Consider the following 22,001-nt stretch of genomic DNA (forward strand, 5'->3'; position numbering starts at 1 on the left):
TAGATATACAGTATTATTCTCAACAAATTGTTCAGATGGAAAATAATAATTCTTAACAAGATTAGGGGGCCACTCTGTGGCCAAGTGGTTAAGTTCATGCGCTCCGCTTTGGCAGCCCAGGGTTTGCCAGTTCAGATCCCGGGTGTGGACCTGGCACTACTCATCAGGCCATGCTGAGGCGGCGTCCCACATACCAGAACCAGAAGGACTTACAACTAGAATATACAACTATGTCCGGGGGCCTTTGGGAAGAAGAAAAAGAAAAGAAAGTAAAAAGATTGGCAACAGATGTTAGCTCAGGTGCCAATCTTAAAAAAACAACAAGATTAATAATGTCCTTTCAAAAAGAATATTTTCTAAATGATATACTAAAGGGAGTGTTAAAATTTCACTTCCTAATGATTTTTTTAAAAGATTTTATTTTTTCCTTTTCTCCCCAAAGCCCACTGGTACATAGTTGTGTATTCCTGGTTGTGAGTCCTTCCAGTTGTGGCATGTGGGATGCCACCTCAGTGTGGCCTAATGAGTGGTGCCATGTCTGTCCAGGATTGAACCAGCGAAACCCTGGGCTGTCAAAGCAGAGTGCACAAACTTAACCACGCGGCCACGGGCTGGCCACCCCATCAATTTTTTTAATGCTTACTAATATAAGTAGTGAGAAACTGAAGATGAACAAAGATGCAATTCTAGAAGCAAAAAAATTCTTATTCTGTTTTGTTTTTACCCAACTGGGAAACTAGTCACAATACACAGTATCACCAAATGGGAGCATAAGGACTGAAATGAATCAGTTAAAATAGAAAGGAAGAACTGAGACTCCAGATAAATGAATAAGTGAGTAGAAAAGGCTCCATAAGATATAATAGGTTTAGTAAACCAATATTTGAAACTGAAGATATAAAATCATAATGAAAAGGGAATGGTGAGCACTTAGGAGGAACTCATAAAATGGGCCAGTAACGTTTGAACTAATGTCTAACAGGAATTCCAAAAGAAAAGTCGCAAAAGCTATTGAAGCATTTGCAGGGAGTAGTACACCATGGTTGGAGTTAAATATTCTAAATAATGCAACTCATCCAGGAAAACATATCTAGTTTCTATACAGACTTTTAGCAGTGAAATAATCCCACTACTGCACCTACTAACAAAAAACAAAGCCACAGTGTGGTTCTCACTACGTATTGCTGATTTGGTTCAAAAACATTCACAAGAAATTCAAACATTTTAACCACAAAACCAGTACCTGGAAAACTCTAATTACCAAAACCATAATGAACGGTTACAATGTTTCCAAAGGAGTAGAAACATTGAGGAATAAAACATACATTTTTGAAAGGATAAAAAAAATTACTCACTTTTGAAGAAAAATCTACATCCACATCCAGCTGTTCTTCTATATGCCCGTTAACCGGACCCGGTGGAAGGCTTGGGCTAAAGGCCATGAGGTCCGCCTTCGGTGGCCCCTCCCCAGAGCACACCTTCTGCCTCCTCTGCTTCGAGTAGGACCAGCTCTCCACCGCGCTGGAGCACACCAACGTGGGCTTCCCCGGCCCGAACACGCCTTCGATGGGCGGCGCCGAGCACCGCAGCGCCACGTACAGCAGCAGCGTGAGCACCAACAGGCTGGACACCGCGCAGATGGCGATGATCAGATACACGTTGACATCCACCAGCGCCGTCTCTGCGCTCGCGGAGCCCACCGACGCCCGCGACGAAGCCTTTGGCGCCTGGCCACTCTCCACCAGAGACAGCAGCACGGTGGCCGTGGCCGTCAGCGCCGGCTCGCCGTGATCCTTCACCAGCACCAACAGGCGCTGGCGCGGCGCGTCCGCCTCGTCCAGGGCGCGAGTCGTGCTGATCTCGCCCGTGTACAGCCCCACGCGGAACGGGCTGCGCCCGCCACCCGCCGCCGGCTGCAGCTCGAAAGACAGCCACGCGTTGTAGCCAGAGTCCGCGTCCACCGCGCGCACCTTCGCCACCACGTGGCCCGCGCCCACCGACCGCGACACCAGCTCGCTCACCGCGCCGGCCCCGCCGCCCGCCCCAGGCGGCAGCAGCGCGGGCGCGTTGTCGTTCTCGTCCAGCACGAACACCTGCAGCGTCACGTTGCTGCCCAGAGGCGGCACGCCCGCGTCGCGCGCGCTCACCTGGAACTGCAGCAGCTCCAGCTCCTCGTGGTCCAGCGGCTGCAGCGCGTATACCTTGCCGCTCTCCGCGTGCACCGACACGTAGCTCGACAGCGCACGCTCGCCCACGCGCCGCTCCACCAGCGAGTAGGACACCCGCGCGTTCTCCTGCGCGTCCGCGTCCCGCGCAGACACCGTGAAGATGTGGCTGCCCGGCGGGTTGTTCTCCTTCACGAACACCGTGTACTCGGGCTGCGCGAACGCCGGTGCGTTATCGTTCACGTCGGCCACCTCCACGGACACCCTGGCTGTGGCCGACAGTGAAGGCGAGCCCCCGTCTCGCGCTGTCACCACCACCTCATAGTTCGTCATGCTCTCGTGGTCCAAGGCGCTGTCCAGCACCAGCGAATAGTAATTCTTGAAAGTGGACACCAGCTTGAAGGGGGCATGAGGAGTCAGGGTACAAATGACCTGCCCGTTTGCACCAGAGTCTCGGTCGGACACGCTGATCAGGGCAATGACTGTGCCAAGTGGAGCGTCTTCAAGTACGGGTAACGATAGTGATTTGATAACCAACTCAGGAATATTATCATTGGCGTCCAAAATTTCTACTAGAACCGTGCAGTGATCTGCCATCGGGGGAATTCCTTTATCTCTCGCTTCTACTTGGATTTCATATAACTTAGTTTCCTCAAAATCTATGTTACCCTTTACACTGATGTATCCATTAACTGGGTCTAAGTGGAATTTCGACAGAATATCTGCCGACATGTCTGTATTGAAAGAATATACGATGTCCTTATTTATTCCTTCATCCAAATCAGAGGCGTTAACAATCACTGCTAGGGTGCCGTTTGGTGCATTTTCGAGTAACTTGACTTTATAGACCGTCCTCTCAAACTCTGGGGCGTTGTCGTTTACATCCAGAATGGTGATCTTCACTTGAGTAGTACCAGTGAGCTCTGGTTTCCCACCATCAACTGCCGTTATTATTAACTGATGCTCAGGAGTGTCCTCTCGATTTAAAGGTTTTTTCAACACGAGCCCAAGGGATTTAATTTCCTCATCATTTCTTTTAACATCCAAGGTAAAATAGTCATTGGAGTTAAGAGTATAGGTCAACAGTGAATTTACTCCGATATCTGCATCTGTTGCGCCCTCTAGCGGAATCCGAGAACCAGGCGGCCGGGATTCGTAAATAAACAAATTTTTTACTGACATTGGGAAAACCGGCTGGTTGTCGTTAATGTCCCTCACCTCCACCTCCACATGGAAAACCTGCAGCGGCCGGTCCACCATCACCTCCAGGTGGATGCTGCACTCCAGGCTCCGCCCGCACAGCTCCTCGCGATCGATCCGAGAATTCACAAACAAAATGCCATTCTGCAGATTTATCTCCAGAAGATCCCCGCGGCCTTTGGACGCCACCCGGAACAGGCGCGGCACCAGCTCCGCCAGCTCTAGCCCCAGGTCCTGGGCGATGCGGCCCACGAAGGTGCCGTGTTTGGCCTCCTCGGGGACCGAGTAGTGGACCTGGCCGCTACTGGCCTCCCATACCGCGAGGAGCAGAAGCGAAAGCAGTAGTCGGCGAACTCCCGGACCTTCTCTCCAGGAAAACACCATTGCAAGCCTTTTCCAAATATTGGGTCCCTCTTGCATGGATCCAAAATTAAAAAAATAATTTGAGCTCCTTGTTCTTCATTTCTTAAATAACCATACCATGGCTGTATTTCATAGATGGTGAGGAAATGGAGTGTCTGAGTACGTAACGCACGCTGTATTTCTTTTGTCGTGAAAGACCTTGTGGTGGACAGCGACATCATGTGGCTAAATGTGTAAGTATTAAATGTGATTATCTTCTTTTCCTTTTACTTCGTTTGTACTTTCCCCAAATTTCTATTTTCAATGTAATTTCCTTCAAGGACTCCTCAAAATCTTTATATTTTACCAAAATATATCCTTAGAATTTTTATACTAACTTATCACTTTCAATTATGCCAATCCATGACACAGTAAAATATAGTAAAACAGTGATTACTGTTTTAACAGTAGTGGACATCTATTAGAAATATTTCCCATGTGACAAGCACTGTTCTATTTGTTTTAATGGGCTTATCCCATTAAATTTTCACAACAACCTTCTGAGGTAGGTATTAAGATGATTTCCTTTTTACGGACAAAGAAGTGGAAACACATATAGGTTAAGTAACTTAAAAGAATATTAACCGGTCGTGTTGGGTGGGATCTCAATCTGATCCAAGACTCGTAAATTTATCCACTTGGCCTCAGAGTCCACATTTCATACAAAAATCATACCCTTGATATTTGTGACCATCAAAACATCAAGAGATTGAAAATATGTGTGTGTATATATTCATATATATACAATTTACTTCTATATTATTATGGAAAACGTTCATTTACAAAATATGTTCACTTATGCTTATTAATTTATAGAATGTATATAAACCAATCTTGTATCTTTTATCCGATGACTATATCCTTGTTGTCTGTCTGAAGTTTATCTACGTAAAGATGCCAGAAGTCAGTCTTTTACAGTGCAGTTCTTTTGTAAATTTGTTTTTTGCTACATGAAAATATTGTGTGATTTGGGTAGTTAGTACATTAACATCACACCAAATAAGAGTATATTCGTTTAAAAAATTTGCACATCATTTATGTGTTTCAATTTACCTGGATATGCTAAAATGTTCACAATATAAAATAATTGTGTTTTTAATGATCTCCACCATGGATGAATTTCTGGATTCCGGTTTCTTAAAAAGCTATTACTTGAAAGAATTCATGACTTAAACAATGAGTAAAGAGAGAAAAATAACTTTGGAACGTGATTCACTACTCGACGTATGTAAGATGAGGCAATGAAATATCCTAAAGATCTCTGTGAAGTCAATGAGAGGCATGAGTGCTCTGAGAATTTAGAAGTTGAGCAGAGAAAACTCATGGGGAGAAGTTGAATTTAGAGCGGGAAGAGAACGTCCAATATTTTGCTTATAGTCAGACCCTTTTTAAGTGAAATCAAACATGATTTAAGTATTAGGAGAAAAGATTTAATATCAGTTTTTTTCCCATGTACTCATTGAATGCAAGCCAGGATTGTAACTTACTCATATTTTATCATTCATATTTAGAATAAAATAAATTGTCAATTAATGTTTTAATGAATAAGTAAGTGAATATTTTAAATTAACAATCAAGTAATATGAGGTGTTACATTAATGATATTTGTTAATGTCAAACTTACATAATTTCTAATTGATTCTATTGTACCAGTTCATGATGAAGCAAGTAAACATTTAAGATTGTTTTGGAAAAGCATGGATTTAGGGAATAATTAAATATATCAATATGCCAGTTAGTGCTTTGATGAATCTTGAAAAGCAGTAGCTAATTTTAAAGTGAGAGACAAAATTAAAATTTTAAAACATCATGGACTTCATATTAATGAGATGCCTTTGACAACTTATGTAATTCTATATACTTCATGACATTTAAAAGTATACTAACTGCAAAATGAAATGCCACAGGGAATTTATAACAGAGTAGACTCCATAATGATTATTACAAGATAAAGGTAATACTAAAGGAAATATGAGTTTAGAAGATTGAGCCAATGTGTGGATAAGGCATCAATGAATAATATCTACTCTCTCTTAGACATCTCCTTAGGCAACTTAATTAAGATAAATGTAAATAAGGAATAAGAAACCAATAAGAACTTATACAGCAATAGATTGTGACTCCTGGAGATATGGGCACACCTGGATATCGTTTTAAAAGCTTATAATTTACCTATAGTAGAAACGTAGTGGCTAGACTTCCAGTAGGACAGATTCCACCTGACCATTCATACTTTGTGCACACAAGTCTCAAGAAGGTGGTGATAGCTATGATACTCCAGTTGGAATGACTCCTCCCAAGAAAGAGCTTCTTTCTCATTTGTTCAAGCCATTTGTTTTTCTCTATACAGCCTCAGATGAACTTTTTTGACTCCCAGGAAATATATAATCTCTGCATTTTGAGGCTTATCAATCCTGAGGAGCTAATAAGCTTCCTTCAGGAACAGACTATCCTTAAATGGAGTTGAAGATTTCTCCACTAAATTCCTCAATTCCTTTAAAAGAAGATCCCAGATGGAAATTGATATTCTGCCTATCTGTGCAGTGGCTAAAGCTAAGATCACTTAGTGGAAGTTATTTCTAGGATTCATCAACATCCACGTACATTTGGGAAAGAAAACAGAAAGTAACTAAGAACCAAATAGTAGAAGACAGTTTTAGACAATTCATCCCAAACATCTTCCTTTGCTTAAAAAATTTTTTCTTTAATTTCCTTTCCAAGTGTAACATTTACTTGTCAAATTTAGTGTTTTAATTACCCAACACAGGAGTTTCCAATGAAAATGTGGTCATCCAACACCAGTCCCCACCTTTTGGAAAAACCCCATCTTCATTAGGAATATGGATGTGGCCAGATGAAATTGAGTGAGCCCACAGTCATGGAAAATGTTATCCCAGGCAGAGAGTGTGGTGTCAGAGCAAGGTGGTCAGTCTCTGCACAGTGGGAGGCCTGCATACATTAGCCCAGAGATACTGATACTGGAAGCATGACTGAGCAACCCGCTAACATAAAGACCGGGTTAAAGTACTCTCCACTTGTATGCAGAAAAAGTCGTACCACCTGGCCACCCACAATGTGATTTTTTAAATGTTAAGATTTTTTAAATAAACAAAATTGAGACTGGGCTCTTTTCTCAGTGAACTCTCTATTGTGCCTTAAAACCAAGGATTTTGAAAGAGTGAAATCTTTATCCAAATAACAGGTTATTTTACTACTGAAAGACAAATCTAGGATTAGCAACGATTCCTAACTGATGTCATGTGTTGTAATGGCCTATGATAGATACTTTTGGAAGTTCTGGCATTAAAAGATGCATTCAGGCTGCTTTCAGATATAAGGAAAAGGAAAACTAACTTATTAACTGTTGCATAAACAGATAAACACAAATGAATTCTTGCTCAAAATAAAATAGCTTGGGGGGGCCAGCCCAGTGGTGTAGCGGTTAAGTTCGCCCACTCAGCTTCAGTGGCCAGGGGTTTGTGGGTTAAGACCCCGAGTACAGACTACACACCGCTCATCAAGCCATGCTGCGGCAGCGCCCCACATACAAACATAGAGGATGACTGGCACAGATGTTCGCTCAGGGACAATCTTCCTCAAGCAAAAAGAGGGAGATTGGCAACAGATATTAGCTCAGGGCCAATCTTCCTCACAAGAAAGAAAAAAAACTTTAGGAAATGTCCAGATATACAACATAGTCTTAGTCCAACATATTCTGACAGAATGGATGGATGGTGTACATTGGAAATATGTATTACATAATCATACTCTTTAATTTTCTTCCAACTGTGATTTTTAAACATTTAACTAAAAATATTTACAGCTAATGTTAAGTTTTCAGATTTTGCTTAAGTGTTTTTCAGCCCTTCAAGGTCCTATTATTCATGGAGAGATTTAATTATGGAAAAGCCAAAATGTAAAAATAAGAAAACCATCTGAGTAAATTCTTCTCAATGCAAGAAACTGATCTCTAATTCATACAATATACTGAACAACAGGATAACGACATAAAATAAAGGCAGAGCTAAGAATCAAAATAATTGATAGAATCATAAAGAATAAAGGAAATAGAACAATTATAGAATTGACAGGAAAACATTAAAACACTCACCTTTCCTAACTGTTCTGATTCTGAGAAGTGTTGTCTTTCTTCTACGGAGCCTGGACCTTGAGGTAGGCTGGGACTGAAGGCCATGAGGTCTGTCTTGGGTGGCCCCTCCCCAGAACACACCCTTTGATGACGCTGCTGCGAGTACGACCAGCTCCCCACCGCGCTGGAGCACACCAGCCTGGGCTTCCCCGTCGCACACACGCTCTCTGTGGGCGGTGCCGAGCACCTCAGCGCCGTGTACAGCAGCAGCGTCAGCACCAACAGGCTGGACACCGCGCAGATGGAGATGATCAGGTACACGTTGACATCCACCAGAGCTGTCTCTGCGCTCGAGGCTCCTGCCAAAGCCCGCAACGAGGCCTTTGGCACCTGGCCGCTCTCCACCAGAGACAGCAGCACGGTGGCCGTGGCCGTCAGCGCAGGCTCGCCGTGGTCCTTCACCAGCACCAGCAGACGTTGACGCGGCGCGTCCGCCTGGTCCAGGGCGCGAGTCGTGCTGATCTCGCCCGTGTACAGCCCCACGCGGAACGGGCTGCGCCCGCCACCCGCCGCCGGCTGCAGCTCGAAAGACAGCCACGCGTTGTAGCCAGAGTCCGCGTCCACCGCGCGCACCTTCGCCACCACGTGGCCGGCGCCCACCGACCGCGACACCAGCTCGCTCACCGCGCCGGCCCCGCCGCCCGCCCCAGGCGGCAGCAGCGCGGGCGCGTTGTCGTTCTCGTCCAGCACGAACACCTGCAGCGTCACGTTGCTGTCCAGAGGCGGCACGCCCGCGTCGCGCGCGCTCACCTGGAACTGCAGCAGCTCCAGCTCCTCGTGGTCCAGCGGCTGCAGCGCGTATACCTTGCCGCTCTCCGCGTGCACCGACACGTAGCTCGACAGCGCACGCTCGCCCACGCGCCGCTCCACCAGCGAGTAGGACACCCGCGCGTTCTCCTGCGCGTCCGCGTCCCACGCAGTCACCGTGAAGATGTGGCTGCCCGGCGGGTTATTCTCCTTCACGAACACCGTGTACTCGCGCTGCGCGAAAGTTGGTGCGTTGTCGTTCACGTCGGCCACCTCCGCGGACACCCTGGCTGTGGCCGACAGTGAAGGCGAGCCCTTGTCTCGCGCTGTCACCACCACCTCATAGTTCGCCACGCTCTCGCGGTCCAAGGCGCTGTCCAGCACCAGAGAATAATAATTCTTGAAAGTGGACACCAGCTTGAAGGGGGCATGGGGAGTCAGGGTGCACGTAACCCGTCCGTTGGCACCAGAGTCGCGGTCAGACACCGTGATGAGGGCGATGGCGGTGCCCAGCGGAGCGTCCTCTCGGATGGGAAGTGAAAGAGACGTTATTGAGACTTCTGGTGTATTATCATTGACATCCACAAGTTTTACCGAAATTTTACAGTGCCCAGACATTGATGGAGTTCCATTGTCATAAGCAACGACTTGAATCTCGTAGGATTTCATTTCTTCAAAATCTAATTGTCCCTTAGTTCTGATTTCCCCTGAGGTAGGATCTATTCTGAACTTCGTCGTTATAGTGGAGGGCACGTCACTACTAAATGAATACACAATCTCGCTGTTTGATCCTTCATCTGCATCAGAAGAATTTAGTTTAACCACTAACGTTCCGTTTGCGGTGTTCTCTAACAATCGTACTTTGTAAACTGATTGGTCAAAAGTAGGTTCGTTGTCATTCACATCTAATACCTTAATTAGCAATTGAACGGTGCCCGTGAGTTCAGGTTTGCCCCCATCAGTAGCCACCAGTAACAAATTAAACTCGGCAGTTTCCTCTCTGTCCAGAGACTTTCTCAGTACAAGAGACAAAGACTGGCTTGGTTCATCGTTTGTCTGTATATCTAGAAAGAAAAACTCGCTGGAGCTGAGCTTGTAGGAGAGAAGACCGTTTACTCCGATATCTGCATCAGATGCTCCCTCTAGAGGAAACCGCGAGTCAAGCAGCCTCGATTCGGGAAACAGGATAGTCTTTACTGCCGTTGGAAATATCGGCGGATTGTCGTTTATGTCCTTCACCTCCACTTCCACATGGAAAACCTGCAGCGGCCGGTCCACGATCACCTCCAGGTGGATGCTGCACTCCAAGCTCCGCCCGCACAGCTCCTCGCGGTCGATCCGAGAATTCACAAACAAAATGCCATTCTGCAGATTTACCTCCAGAAGGTCCCCGCGGCCTTTGGACGCCACCCGGAACAGGCGCGGCACCAGCTCCGCCAGCTCCAGCCCCAGGTCCTGGGCGATGCGGCCCACGAAGGTGCCGTGTTTGGCCTCCTCGGGGACCGAGTAGTGGACCTGCCCGCTCCCCACCTCCCAAGCTGCGAGGAGCAGAAGCGAGAGCAGCAGGCGCCTGACCTCCCGGCCCCTTCTCATAGAAGACACCATTACCAATTCTCAGGGAGTTGAGCAAATTAGAAAATCATGGTTTGCAAAATTTTAAATATTGTCCTCTAGTCCCTGCTCAAGTCCTGCTGCTTCTCTTATTGTTCTGCTTCTACGGAGTGACAGTGGGGATCTGGGTATTTTTCTTCCTCGAGAATACTCTGTGGTAGACAGCGACATCAAGTGGCCAAAATGTAAGCTCTACTGTTTATCCTGTAGATTTAAAACTAGCGCAATTGTCTGGTCTAAATTTACTGATAACTTTCATCTTGGAAAAACACCTATGTTAAACTCTGAAATATATCATTTCCCCTTTTTATTGTATTAAAAAACATAAAATTTACCACCTCAATCATTTATAAGTTTACAGTTTAGTAGTGTTAAGTATACTCACATTGTTGTGAAACAGATCTCCAGAACTTTTCATCCTGCAAATCTGAAACTCTGTACTCATTAGGCAATTCCCCTTTTCCACCATCACACTATACCCCCTAACCACCATGCCACTTTCCGTTTCTATGAATTTGACTATGTTAGATAACTCATGTAAGTGGAATCATACAGTATTTGTCTGTGATTGGTTTATTTCACTTAGCATAATGTCCTCAAAGTTCAACCATGTTGTAGCATGTGACTGGATTTCCTTCCTTTTTAAGGTTGAAAAATATTCGATGTATATACCACATGTTGTTTATCTATTCACCCATCTGTCCACGGACATTTGGGTTGCTTCCACCTCTTGGCTATTGTGAATCGTGCTGCTATGAACACGGGTGTGGAAATATCTCTTTGAGACCTTGCTTTCAATTCTTTTGGATATATTACCTTTTTTTTTTTTTTTTTTTTTTTTTACCATTTCTTCAAACAAAGCACACAGGAATCAAAGGGTATTTTAGCCAAATGAAAATATATTTATATATTCCATTGTTGAATTGTTGTGATTTAATTTTCTTTTCTGAACCATGTGCAGATGTTTGGAACCTAGTAGCTTATTTGTTCCTCATTTGGATAATGTATTCTTTTTTTTTCCTGCTTTATCTCCCCAACCCCCCCTGTATATAGTTGTATATCTTAGCTGCAGGTCCTTCTAGTTGTAGGATGGATAATGTATTCTTAATTGAGGAATATTTCCTTTTCTACTACATATGGATTTTTAGGCAGGAACAAAATAATTGATCTCTTTTTTCCTGTTAATTATTTGAGAATATCTTGTTCTGTTAGTTCCTAGCTGGCCACTTCACACACAAACAATATGAAAATAGGATAAAAATACCATAGGGATGACACGAAATGAATTGAGGGGTGGGTCAGTGTTTGAAATACATAATAGTCATTTTCAGTTACTCTAATGAGGTCACAAATTTTGTTTTCAGCAAAGAGAAAAACAAAATTAATTGCAAGATTTACAGTGTCCATAAAAGAAAAGCAAAATCCTTGCTAAAGAAAAACTAGCTTTTCCTAGTACTGAAAACCAACACTAATTTCTCCCTTGAGCCCAAAACTTAAGATACTTATTCATACCATCTGTGGAAGTGTATATTTATATTAATAAGACTCTAACAATGAACCCCAAGTAAACCCACTTAAGCAAAAAAGCAGAGCATTATTTATTGTCTCATACATGGAAATGGATAATTATTTACCAATTTCAGGCAGATCTGGGTATACACACTTCGATAATGTCATAAGGAAAATAGTGCCACATTTATGATTTTTTTTCCTTTGCTGACCTTCTTCTCAGATAGGGTTTTCCCACGTGATGGTACAACAGCCAAAGTAGCTTTTAGGCTACATTTAGCAACTCTCACCAGAAAGAAGGTGTCCTTTTCCTAAAAAGCCCAGCAAAAACCCTAGAATATCACTTCGTTTGACCAAGTTTAGATAATGTATCTTTCCTTTAGTCAATAGTTGTGATGGTTCTCACATTGGCCAGACATAGATTGCTTATTCATTCTTGAAGCCAGGAGATGAAATCAGCCATGACTAAATTATGTGAACAGAAATGAGGAGGTTGGTTCCTGTGAACACCAGTGCAAGGCCTCATGTACCCAAATTCTCCTGAAGCTTAAACTGATTGCACATAGCTACAGACTGGCCATTATATCTTTACATAGTTGCAGTGCAACTACATTTTTGTAATACTGCATAATTTCTATATAATCAGTGGCCAACAGATTGGCTACTGTTTATGTATTAAGAAATTATACCTAGAATCCGGATATTAGCTCTAATTTTGCAATCCAAAAAGGACATTTTGCTGGATTTTCAGAATGACATGTCCAGGGATATGAGGCATATTCTGCTGTTTTTCAGGGTTTCTGAGGACCTAGACTATCTCTCTCCCTCTCTCAGAGAGATAGAGTGCCATCACCAGAAATCCAAGCACATTTCACTCAGTGGGGAAAGGAGACTGAGATGCCATGCTCAACAAATACTTCCCAGCTTGACATCTCTTCGTATCTATAGTGGGTTGAATAGTAGCCCCAGAAGATATATCTGCTGAGAACCTCAGGATATGCCTTTCTTTGAAATTAAGGTCTTTACAGATATAATTAAGGTAACCCTAAACCTAACATCATCCTAGTTTAGGGTGAGCCATAAATCCAATGACAGGTGTCCTTATGAGAGACAGAAAAAGAGAAGATACATAGAGACATAGGAAAGAAGGAAATGTGATGACTGAGGGAGAAATTGGAGTTATGTTGCCACAAGCCATGGCATGTCAGGAGCCACCAGAAACTGGAAGAGGCAAAGAAGAATTCTCCCCTGAGTCTTCAGAGGGAATGTGGCAGTGCCGACACCTTGATGTTGGACTTCTGGCCTCTAGAACCGTGAGAGCATAAATTTCTATTGTTTTAAGTTTGCAGTAATTTGTTGCAGCAGCCCTATAAAACTAACATAGCATCCAGTGCTAAAATGCACCCTTTGCACTTATCAAAGCAAACAGTCAGTTCCTTAAGGTTTACATGTCTTAGCCTTCATTCTTGCAAAATTTTCATCCCAGACTTTTACAAAACTACAACAAAGCCCCAGAAGGAAAAAAAAGACAAGAAGAAGGAATGGAGGCTAGGCCAGAAAAAAAGAAGAGGTGCCTAAAACATTTTAAATTCAGCTCCATGTTTTTCTTCTCCTACCTTTTATATATAAGAAAAAGAAATCAGAACACAATAATTCTTTCTTTGGAATCCAAGTTATCTAATCTGCTTAATTGTCAGATGCTTTAGTGAAAAAATCAATAACAAAGTTCTCCTATCAGTTGTATTACTATTTTTTGTAATGCTCTCCTCTTAAAATTTATTCTGTTCACATTAGCTTATTGGTAGTGGAACTCCGATGAATATGTTGATATGCATTCACTATTTCAGTTTTCCCTCTAAAATAAACACAATTTTATTGCTAGCTCCTCCAAAATCCTCTGTGGTTAAAGGATACTGCCTAGGACAGCTTTTTTCCATATGTTGGCTCAGCATCCCAGACTGCTTTGATCTTAAGGCATCTCAGCATCAACCTGTGCTTCCATAATTGCTGCAACAGGAAAAGACAGCAGAAGAAAGTCTTGCACTGGCAGTTACATACTTCTGCTTGGACATGACACACATCATCCACATTTCATTGGTCAAAGAAAATCACACCTCAAGGTAACAGAGGAGTGAAACCCTCCAGTGTTTCCAGAAGGAGGAGAACAGAAATATTGACAGTGGCTAGCAAAGTAAACAACTGTTTCTCATCTCACCTATTTGAATTCTTGACCACAAGTCTACAAAGTGCCTCAAGTGATATCTTACTTTTCTAATTACTTATTGTTAGACCAGAAACTATAATTACAATTCTAATCTTAGAAAGGAAGTTTTCTGAAAAAGAAAGACTTATCAAGAAATAGTCTTCTCAAGTGTTCTCCCTTGTATTTTAGGTGATGTAAAAATAATATTTCCTTACAAATGAAATTATATTGGTGTCATCGTAGCCAGGTAACTTGAAAATAAAGTTACAATTTCTAAAATCATAGTCATGAAACCAAAACTAATTCCTCAAACTGAATAATCGAAAGATAATCATGTATGTTTTACCAAGATTTTACTGAAAGCAATGATAGTTTTTGTCTCCATTGGAGTGTTTGAAAATTGGAGCCTCCATAAAAAATGAGAATAAACCTGTTATTCTCAGCATGTACAGCATGATGACCTTTGCCTAGTTTTTTCAGATAGAAAACAAAGGTGTGAAGCTGGTAACTTTAATGGATAATTAATATTAACCAAAATTCATGCAATTGCATAACAATAATTATAATCTGGTAAAAGGATTTCAGCATATACAACTTTAACTTTTGAGGATATGACCATTTTTAAGCCAATAAATTTTCTAAATGAATGACTAATTTGAATTGTAAACATACTATGAGATAAGTACCAAAGAAGAAATTTTGTTGTAACTCTATATTATTCTATGCTTTTATTAATACTAAAATATTCAATGAATAACATATTAATTGTAGGAAAGAATAGGTGGAAAAGTAGGAAAATAAAGGAACTGGTTCATCTTTTTAAAGAAGAGAGGAAGTAATACAATACATTACCTGGAAGAAATCTTATAAAGAAAGACAAAACTATTGAAAGTTGTGTTAACTACACAAAGATTCTGAATGGGACAAGAATATTATCTACTAATGGGAAATCCATTCATATTTATATTAAAATAAATACTAAGTCAAAATACCCCTACACAATCATCCTTTCATCCATTCCAGAAGTACTTTTCCATTTAAAAAAATCATTTTTCAAACTTTGTAGTCCTAAACCCACTTCTTTTGGTTTAGCAGTCATTAGCTAATATTTGACATTCACCTCCAAGTTAATACCTTCACTAACCCAGAGAGCTTTTAACCTTTACAACAATAATCATAATACAGAGAGACTTGCTAGATTGTCCTTAGATCCATAATGCATCAATTTAAAATTTTGTTTTTGACAGTGATGAAGTTGTGTGAAGGCATGCCTGAATGTCTTCAGGCAAAATTTAAAAAGCTATTGGGTATTCACCAAATGATGTTCAGTTCCATTGACAATCCTATTGTTAACCTCTCAGTGAAGTTCTGTGAGATAATTGCTTTTTCAACCTGTACAAATTCTTGAAGAAACAGATTGTGCCATTCTAGCTTCAAATGCTAGCCTCTAACTCAAGTTTTTTTGGTTTGATAGAAGAAAATATATGTTTACCTTTTCCATAATGTTTATGATTTTCAGTTTGGCCTCAAAACATAGTTTCCAAAAAAAAAAAATGGGGGGCTGGCCCGTAACCGAGTGGTTAAGTTCGCGTACTGCGCTTCGCCGGCCCAGGGTTTTCCTGGTTCGGATCCTGAACGTGGACGTGGCACTGCTCCTCGGGCCACGTTGAGATGGCGTCCCACATGCAACAACTAGAAGGACCTGCAACTAAGACATACAACTATGTGGGGCGGGGGGAATTTGGGGGAGATAAAGCAGAAAAAAAAAGATGGGCAACAATTGTTAGCTCAGGTGCCAATCTTCAGGAAAAAAAAAAAAAACACATGGTTTCCCCTATCCCTCCCAATTATTGGATCATTTTAATTCCTCATTCTAGGGCTTTTTCTCACCTACTTGATTATATTTTTCTTTAGCTGAGGCAATGAGAATTATACAGTTTTCTGAGTACTATTCACATAAAGAGGGAAAGCTTTCATTTACTTTGTTTCCAGAAAACTTGCTAAAAACAGTCAGCATTTTATTACCTATTTTTAAAGAGTCATGAATAGAATGAGATTTTCCTTGTAGACTCATTGGTCGGACAAAGAAAACCGAAAAAGTAATATTACACCATATCCAACTCTTTTCATAACTCAACTGTTATTTTAAATAGGTTAGAATGTAGTCCCCTTGAAGCCAAGGACCTTGCCTGTCTTGTTTCACTGTTGATGTGCCCCTGGTTCTACAGCAGGGCTTAGTATGTAGCAGGCACTCCATATGTGCTGGTGAAATAGATCCATAAGTAAATATTGAATGTCTCTAGAGGAAATTCTAAGCCTGGACATCACTATTATTAGCAAATGTAGCTATGGGGACACAGTAATGTGAATTGGGGAAGAGAAATTATTTTGTGACTTTCTAATCTATCTTTCCCTATTTTATAATCCTGCAAAGTTTATCTCATATTTAAAGGAACAGGAAAATTTTCTTGGCAACCTGACTCTAAGATTTTTTTTTGCTGGTTTTTTCCAAGAAACTGGGTATGATAATTAATATTTGAAAAGTTACAGAAACATGCTTACAGCCTATTTCTTACAATGTTCTAAGCAACAGTTCTGTATCGACTCAAATCTCTGGAAACTTAACTACAAAATTGTACTAATTTCTTATAGAATGTTCTCACAAGGGGACTTTCATGGGACTTCTTATGTTTATTTGAATGTTTGCAAACAAAAATATATTCATTTAATACTTGTGTAACTTCAGAGATAAACATAGGAAATAAAATGTAATATTACAGGGCCGACTCCGTGGCCGAGTGGTTAAGTGCACGTGCTCCACTTCAGCGTCCGGGCTTTGGCTGGTTCGGATCCTGGGCGCGGACATGGCGTCACTTGTCAGGCCACGTTGAGGCGGCGTCCCACATGCCACAACTAGAAGGACCCACAACTAAGATATACAACTACGTACTGGGGGGATTTGGGGAGAAAAAGCAGAAAAGCAAAAAAAAAAAACAAACAGATTGGCAACAGTTGTTAGGTGCCAATCTTTTAAAAAAAAATTAACATTACACTCTTGAGTGAATGACTAGTAAATACAATACCTATACCAAATACGTTTCAGCTGGTTTTGCAAAACTGCTATCCAACATACTGTCCAGTTTATTGCTAAACCCTTACATAATGATCAGTAACCAACTCTTCCTGGAATTTACAACAAGATGAAAGTTTTTTTCTCTCCTGAAGAATTGATATAGAGAATTTCCTTCTATTGTTATTTTTCATATTTCTGTATTCACTCCCAGCAAGGCATTAGGATTTGCATTCAGCCTATGTTTACTTTTTGGATAAATTACTCCCAGCCTTTTCTTGATTTTACTTTGTCTTTTAAACAGATTTTTAAAAATTTGCTCTTGCAAATTTCTTCCATTGTAAACTACCTTAAATATTTTATCAAATGCAATAAAGTGCATTAGGACAAGCAAGTTAGGATATCGTTGGGTAGTTTGGAGAAAACTTAGTAAAATACTGAACTTAGTTTTTCTGAGCCTCAGCACCTCCATCTGTAAAGTGAGACTAAAGTATCCACTTCACAAAGTTATCGAAAAGGTCGAGAGAAGGAAAAATAAAGGGTTTAGAACATTGGTGAGTAAATGGATGGTGTTCACTAAGTATTCCTAAGCTGATCCTCTAAATAGCAAATTATCCCACATTAAGCCTTCTAGACCCAGAAGAACTCAGGTCACTGGCATCAGGGAATTGTGCATAATGACAATGAAGTAATGGTTGTACGTTTTAACTTGGAAAATAAAATATCATCCAATAAATATATTTTAAATTACATTTGCTTAAGATGATTTTTTTATTACCCATTTTTAAACTTAAAACTTCAAGGGAAGGCAGATGGTTTCTGTAACTTTCCCGATAATTATTTGTCCAGGGCATGACATTTCACTACGAGATAAAAGGTAATAAATAAACCTGAAAATGTCACTGTATTTGACTACGCTGAGATCGTGTGTTAGATATGATCAAGACTACTTAGTATTTCAGTATTTTTTTGACAGTATCCTACTATTTCAGTCAAAGAATATGACAATTCGTCCTATTTGATTTTTTGTTTGTTTCTAAGTTCCATTCAAGGCACAGCTGCAAGTAATAAATAAATATCTACATTAAATGGTAAGATTTATTTCAATTTTAGTGAACACTTTGAACACCTTTTTTAAAACTGATATTTGAAAAGATGGTTAGATAAGTTAAATTTTTTTAAAAAATAGAGCCAAAGCTTGAAATTTAGACTTACATTACCGGAAAGGTCCAAATTTGTTTCTGGATGTTCATTCTCTTGCAGTGTGTTCGGACCGGGAGGAACACAGGGACTGAAGGCCATGAGGTCGGTCTTGGGTGGCCCCTCTCCAGAACACACCTTCTGCCTCCTCTGCTGCGAGTACGACCAGCTCCCCACCGCGCTGGAGCACACCAACGTGGGCTTCCCTGGCCCGCAAGCACCCTCGGAGGGCAGTGCCGAGCACCGCAGCGCCGTGTACAGCAGCAGCGTGAGCACCAACAGGCTGGACACCGCGCAGATGGCGATGATCAGGTACACGTTGACATCCACCAGCGCCGTCTCTGCGCTCGAGGCGCCCACCTGCGCCCACGACGAGGTCTTTGGCGCCTGGCCGCTCTCCACTAATGACAGTAGCACAGTGGCCGTGGCCGTCAGCGCCGGCTCGCCGTGGTCCTTCACCAGCACCAACAGGCGCTGGCGCGGCGAGTCCGCCTCGTCCAGGGCGCGAGTCGTGCTGATCTCGCCCGTGTACAGCCCCACGCGGAACGGGCTGCGCCCGCCACCCGCCGCCGGCTGCAGCTCGAAAGACAGCCACGCGTTGTAGCCAGAGTCCGCGTCCACCGCGCGCACCTTCGCCACCACGTGGCCCGCGCCCACAGACCGCGACACCAGCTCGCTCACCGCGCCGGCCCCACCGCCCGCCCCAGGCGGCAGCAGCGCGGGCGCGTTGTCGTTCTCGTCCAGCACGAACACCTGCAGCGTCACGTTGCTGCCCAGAGGCGGCACGCCCGCGTCGCGCGCGCTCACCTGGAACTGCAGCAGCTCCAGCTCCTCGTGGTCCAGCGGCTGCAGCGCGTACACCTTGCCGCTCTCCGCGTGCACCGACACGTAGCTCGACAGCGCACGCTCGCCCACGCGCCGCTCCACCAGCGAGTAGGACACCCGCGCGTTCTCCTGCGCGTCCGCGTCCCGCGCAGACACCGTGAAGATGTGGCTGCCAGGCGGGTTGTTCTCCTTCACGAACACCGTGTACTCGGGCTGCGCGAACGCCGGTGCGTTGTCGTTCACGTCGGCCACCTCCACGGACACGCTGGCCGTGGCCGACAGTGAAGGCGAGCCCCCGTCCTGCGCTATCACCACCACCTCATAGTTCTCCATGCTCTCGCGGTCCAAGGCGCTGTCCAGCACCAGCGAATAGTAATTCTTGAAAGTGGACACCAGCTTGAAGGGGACATGAGGCGTCAGGGAGCAGGTCACCTGGCCGTTGACACCGGAGTCACGGTCGGACACGGAGATGAAGGCTATGACCGTGCTGAGTGGAGCGTCCTCCCTGACCGGCAACGACAGGGACGTGACCGCCAATTCTGGAGCATTATCATTTACATCCAGCACTTTCACTAAAACCTTGCAGTGATTTGACATTGGAGGACTTCCTTTATCAACTGCTTTTACCTGAATTTCGTAGGATTTTGCTTCTTCATAATCCAGTCTGCCAATTAGCCTAATTTCTCCTGAACTGAGATCAATTTTGAAGTGTTTTTGAATGTTGAGAGGAACATCATTGCCAAAGGAAAACACAATTTCCCCATTTACACCTTCGTCAGCGTCAGAGGCGTTTAATGTGGTCACTAATGTTCCATTTGCCGTAGTCTCTAATAAGTGGACTCTGTACACGGCCTGAGCAAACAATGGGGCGTTATCATTAACGTCGAGCACCGTGATCAGCAGTTTAACTGTACTTGCCAGCTCTGGTTTGCCCCCGTCAGTGGCTGTCAATAATAAATGAAGTTCTGGTGTTTCTTCCCTGTCCAAAGATTTCCTCAATTCAAGCGAAAGTGACTTACTCAGTTCATCACTTGCCTGTACATCCAAAGAGAAATAATCACTGGGGCTGAGGGTGTACGTTAGAAGAGCGTTGGTACCAATGTCTGCATCAGCAGCGCCCTCTATCGGGAAGCGTGAATCCAGCAGTCTAGATTCAGGAATAAATAACCTTTGTTCTCTCTCTCTGAAGACCGGTGGATTATCGTTAATGTCCTTCACCTCCACCTCCACATGGAAAACCTGCAGCGGCCGGTCCACCATCACCTCCAGGTGGATGCTGCACTCCAGGCTCTGTCCGCACAGCTCCTCGCGGTCGATCCGAGAATTCACAAACAAAATGCCATTCTGCAGATTTACCTCCAGAAGGTCCCCGCGGCCTTGGGACGCCACCCGGAACAGGCGCGGCACCAGCTCCGCCAGCTCCAGCCCCAGGTCCTGGGCGATGCGGCCCACGAAGGTGCCGTGTTTGGCCTCCTCGGAGACCGAGTAGTGGACCTGCCCGCTCCCAGCCTCCCAGGCAGCAAAGAGCAGAAGTGAGAGCAGCAGGGGCCGGGCTCCCTTGCCTCCTCGCCTGGAAAACAGCATCGCAAAAGCGCTACACCTTTCGTACCGCTCTCACTTTACTTCAAAAAGCATGCTTTTTTTATTCTATATTTTCAGTAATTAATCTCCTTACCGTTTTTGTCTTCTCTCGGGTTGTGACAAAATGGAGCTTCCTCCTTTAGTTTTCGGCGATCAGTACAGTTCCATCGACAAGACTTGTGGTATACAGCGACATCATGTGGCTAATGGTGTGGTTTTTAGATCCGTTCATTGATTTCCAAAATAGTCTCTACATTCGATATCTACTCAATGCAATCATTTTCAATTTTATGTCCTTCAAGGACTGGGACATTTCAAATCTCACTTGAGAGTATCTAGTTCAGTATTTTTCCTTTAGCAGTTTTCACAATGATATTACAATTGGATTTTGGGAAAATCAAGACATGCCTAAGTAACCTTACCTCTTTGTATTTAAAACAATTTATCAGCTCATATGTTTTTATTACTAAATATTTGACACTGAATACTGGAGTTGTAAAATAAGGCACTTTGACCACTGAAGTTCACCTTATTCTGGGATAATTTGGGTATTTATTTTTTAAATGACATAATATATCATTACCATGTACTTACATATGAAATTTTAAGAAATTTCTTACATTTAAAATTCAATGTTGTATGAACAACTTCATCATTTTCTGATACTTTAAATCTTAGAATAATGATATTTGGGGCATTTCCACTTGTTATGTAACATCGAAGTGATGAACTTAAAACTTTGACCCCCAAAAGTCATTATTCCAAATTCAATGTGACCATTGGATCTTTATTCCTGCATCAAATTTTCAGCCATACTTTTTGGCTAAGATAAAACATCGTCATATTTCAATAAAAATAATATGAATATTGAATCAATATCAAGTACACATATCTGAGAATTTTATAATAATCCAAAGTTAAAACTTCAAATGTAAATCTAATGTGAGGATTAGATTTTCAGAAGAAACTACTTGAGACTAATCTGTTAATAAAATTTTCCTTCAACTTCAGCCCAATTCACAATCAGAACCCCATAGCAACACCAAAATTTGACTAAGAAATGTGGTCTGAATAAACTATCACTAGGTAATTTTTAAAAGAATGGCCTAACAGTTCAACTTTAAGTACTATGGATATTTAAGGACATTAATATAAACAAGGATTAATCTATTATGTCTTCATAATTAGAAAGCCCAAATCATTGTTTATTTGATAATTAAACTATAGATAAAACATGATGCTATTTTATTTTTTAAAAAACAGCTATAATTTTAATAGTAGTTCAGTATAGTAATTACTGTATTACAAAAGGTACAGCAATGTAAGATACATCAATAT

At 42.5% G+C, this 22,001-nt stretch overlaps 2 protein-coding genes across 3 annotated transcripts; one reads left to right on the top strand and one right to left on the bottom strand.

Annotated features, from left to right (window-relative positions):
* Window positions 1–296: 296 nt before the first annotated feature.
* On the bottom strand, window positions 297–3,749 carry LOC103563338 (protocadherin alpha-3-like). Its single transcript, XM_070571749.1, has 2 exons — window positions 1,356–3,749; window positions 297–308 (listed from the first exon to the last, which is right to left on the bottom strand). Exons 1-2 carry the CDS (start codon window positions 3,747–3,749, stop codon window positions 297–299), a joined length of 2,406 nt encoding a protein of 801 aa, XP_070427850.1.
* LOC139075294 (uncharacterized) lies at window positions 3,299–21,539 on the top strand. Of its 2 annotated transcripts, none has more exons than XM_070570609.1 (2): window positions 3,299–3,961; window positions 18,321–21,539. In XM_070570609.1, exons 1-2 carry the CDS (start codon window positions 3,948–3,950, stop codon window positions 18,859–18,861), a joined length of 555 nt encoding a protein of 184 aa, XP_070426710.1. In that variant the 5' UTR covers window positions 3,299–3,947; the 3' UTR covers window positions 18,862–21,539. The 2 variants fall into 2 exon arrangements, 1 of the variants encoding a protein (XP_070426710.1); XR_011525531.1 differs by lacking the exon at window positions 3,299–3,961 and adding an exon at window positions 3,979–10,460.
* Window positions 21,540–22,001: the final 462 nt, after the last annotated feature.

This window comes from Equus przewalskii, chromosome 13 (genome assembly GCF_037783145.1).
Source record: "Equus przewalskii isolate Varuska chromosome 13, EquPr2, whole genome shotgun sequence".
Classification (NCBI taxonomy): Eukaryota; Metazoa; Chordata; class Mammalia; order Perissodactyla; family Equidae; genus Equus; species Equus przewalskii.

Coding starts and splice junctions, on each gene's coding strand:
- LOC103563338 (XM_070571749.1), bottom strand. CDS start 3,749: ATGGTGTTTTCCTGGAGAGAAGGTCCGGGAGTTCGCCGACTACTGCTT.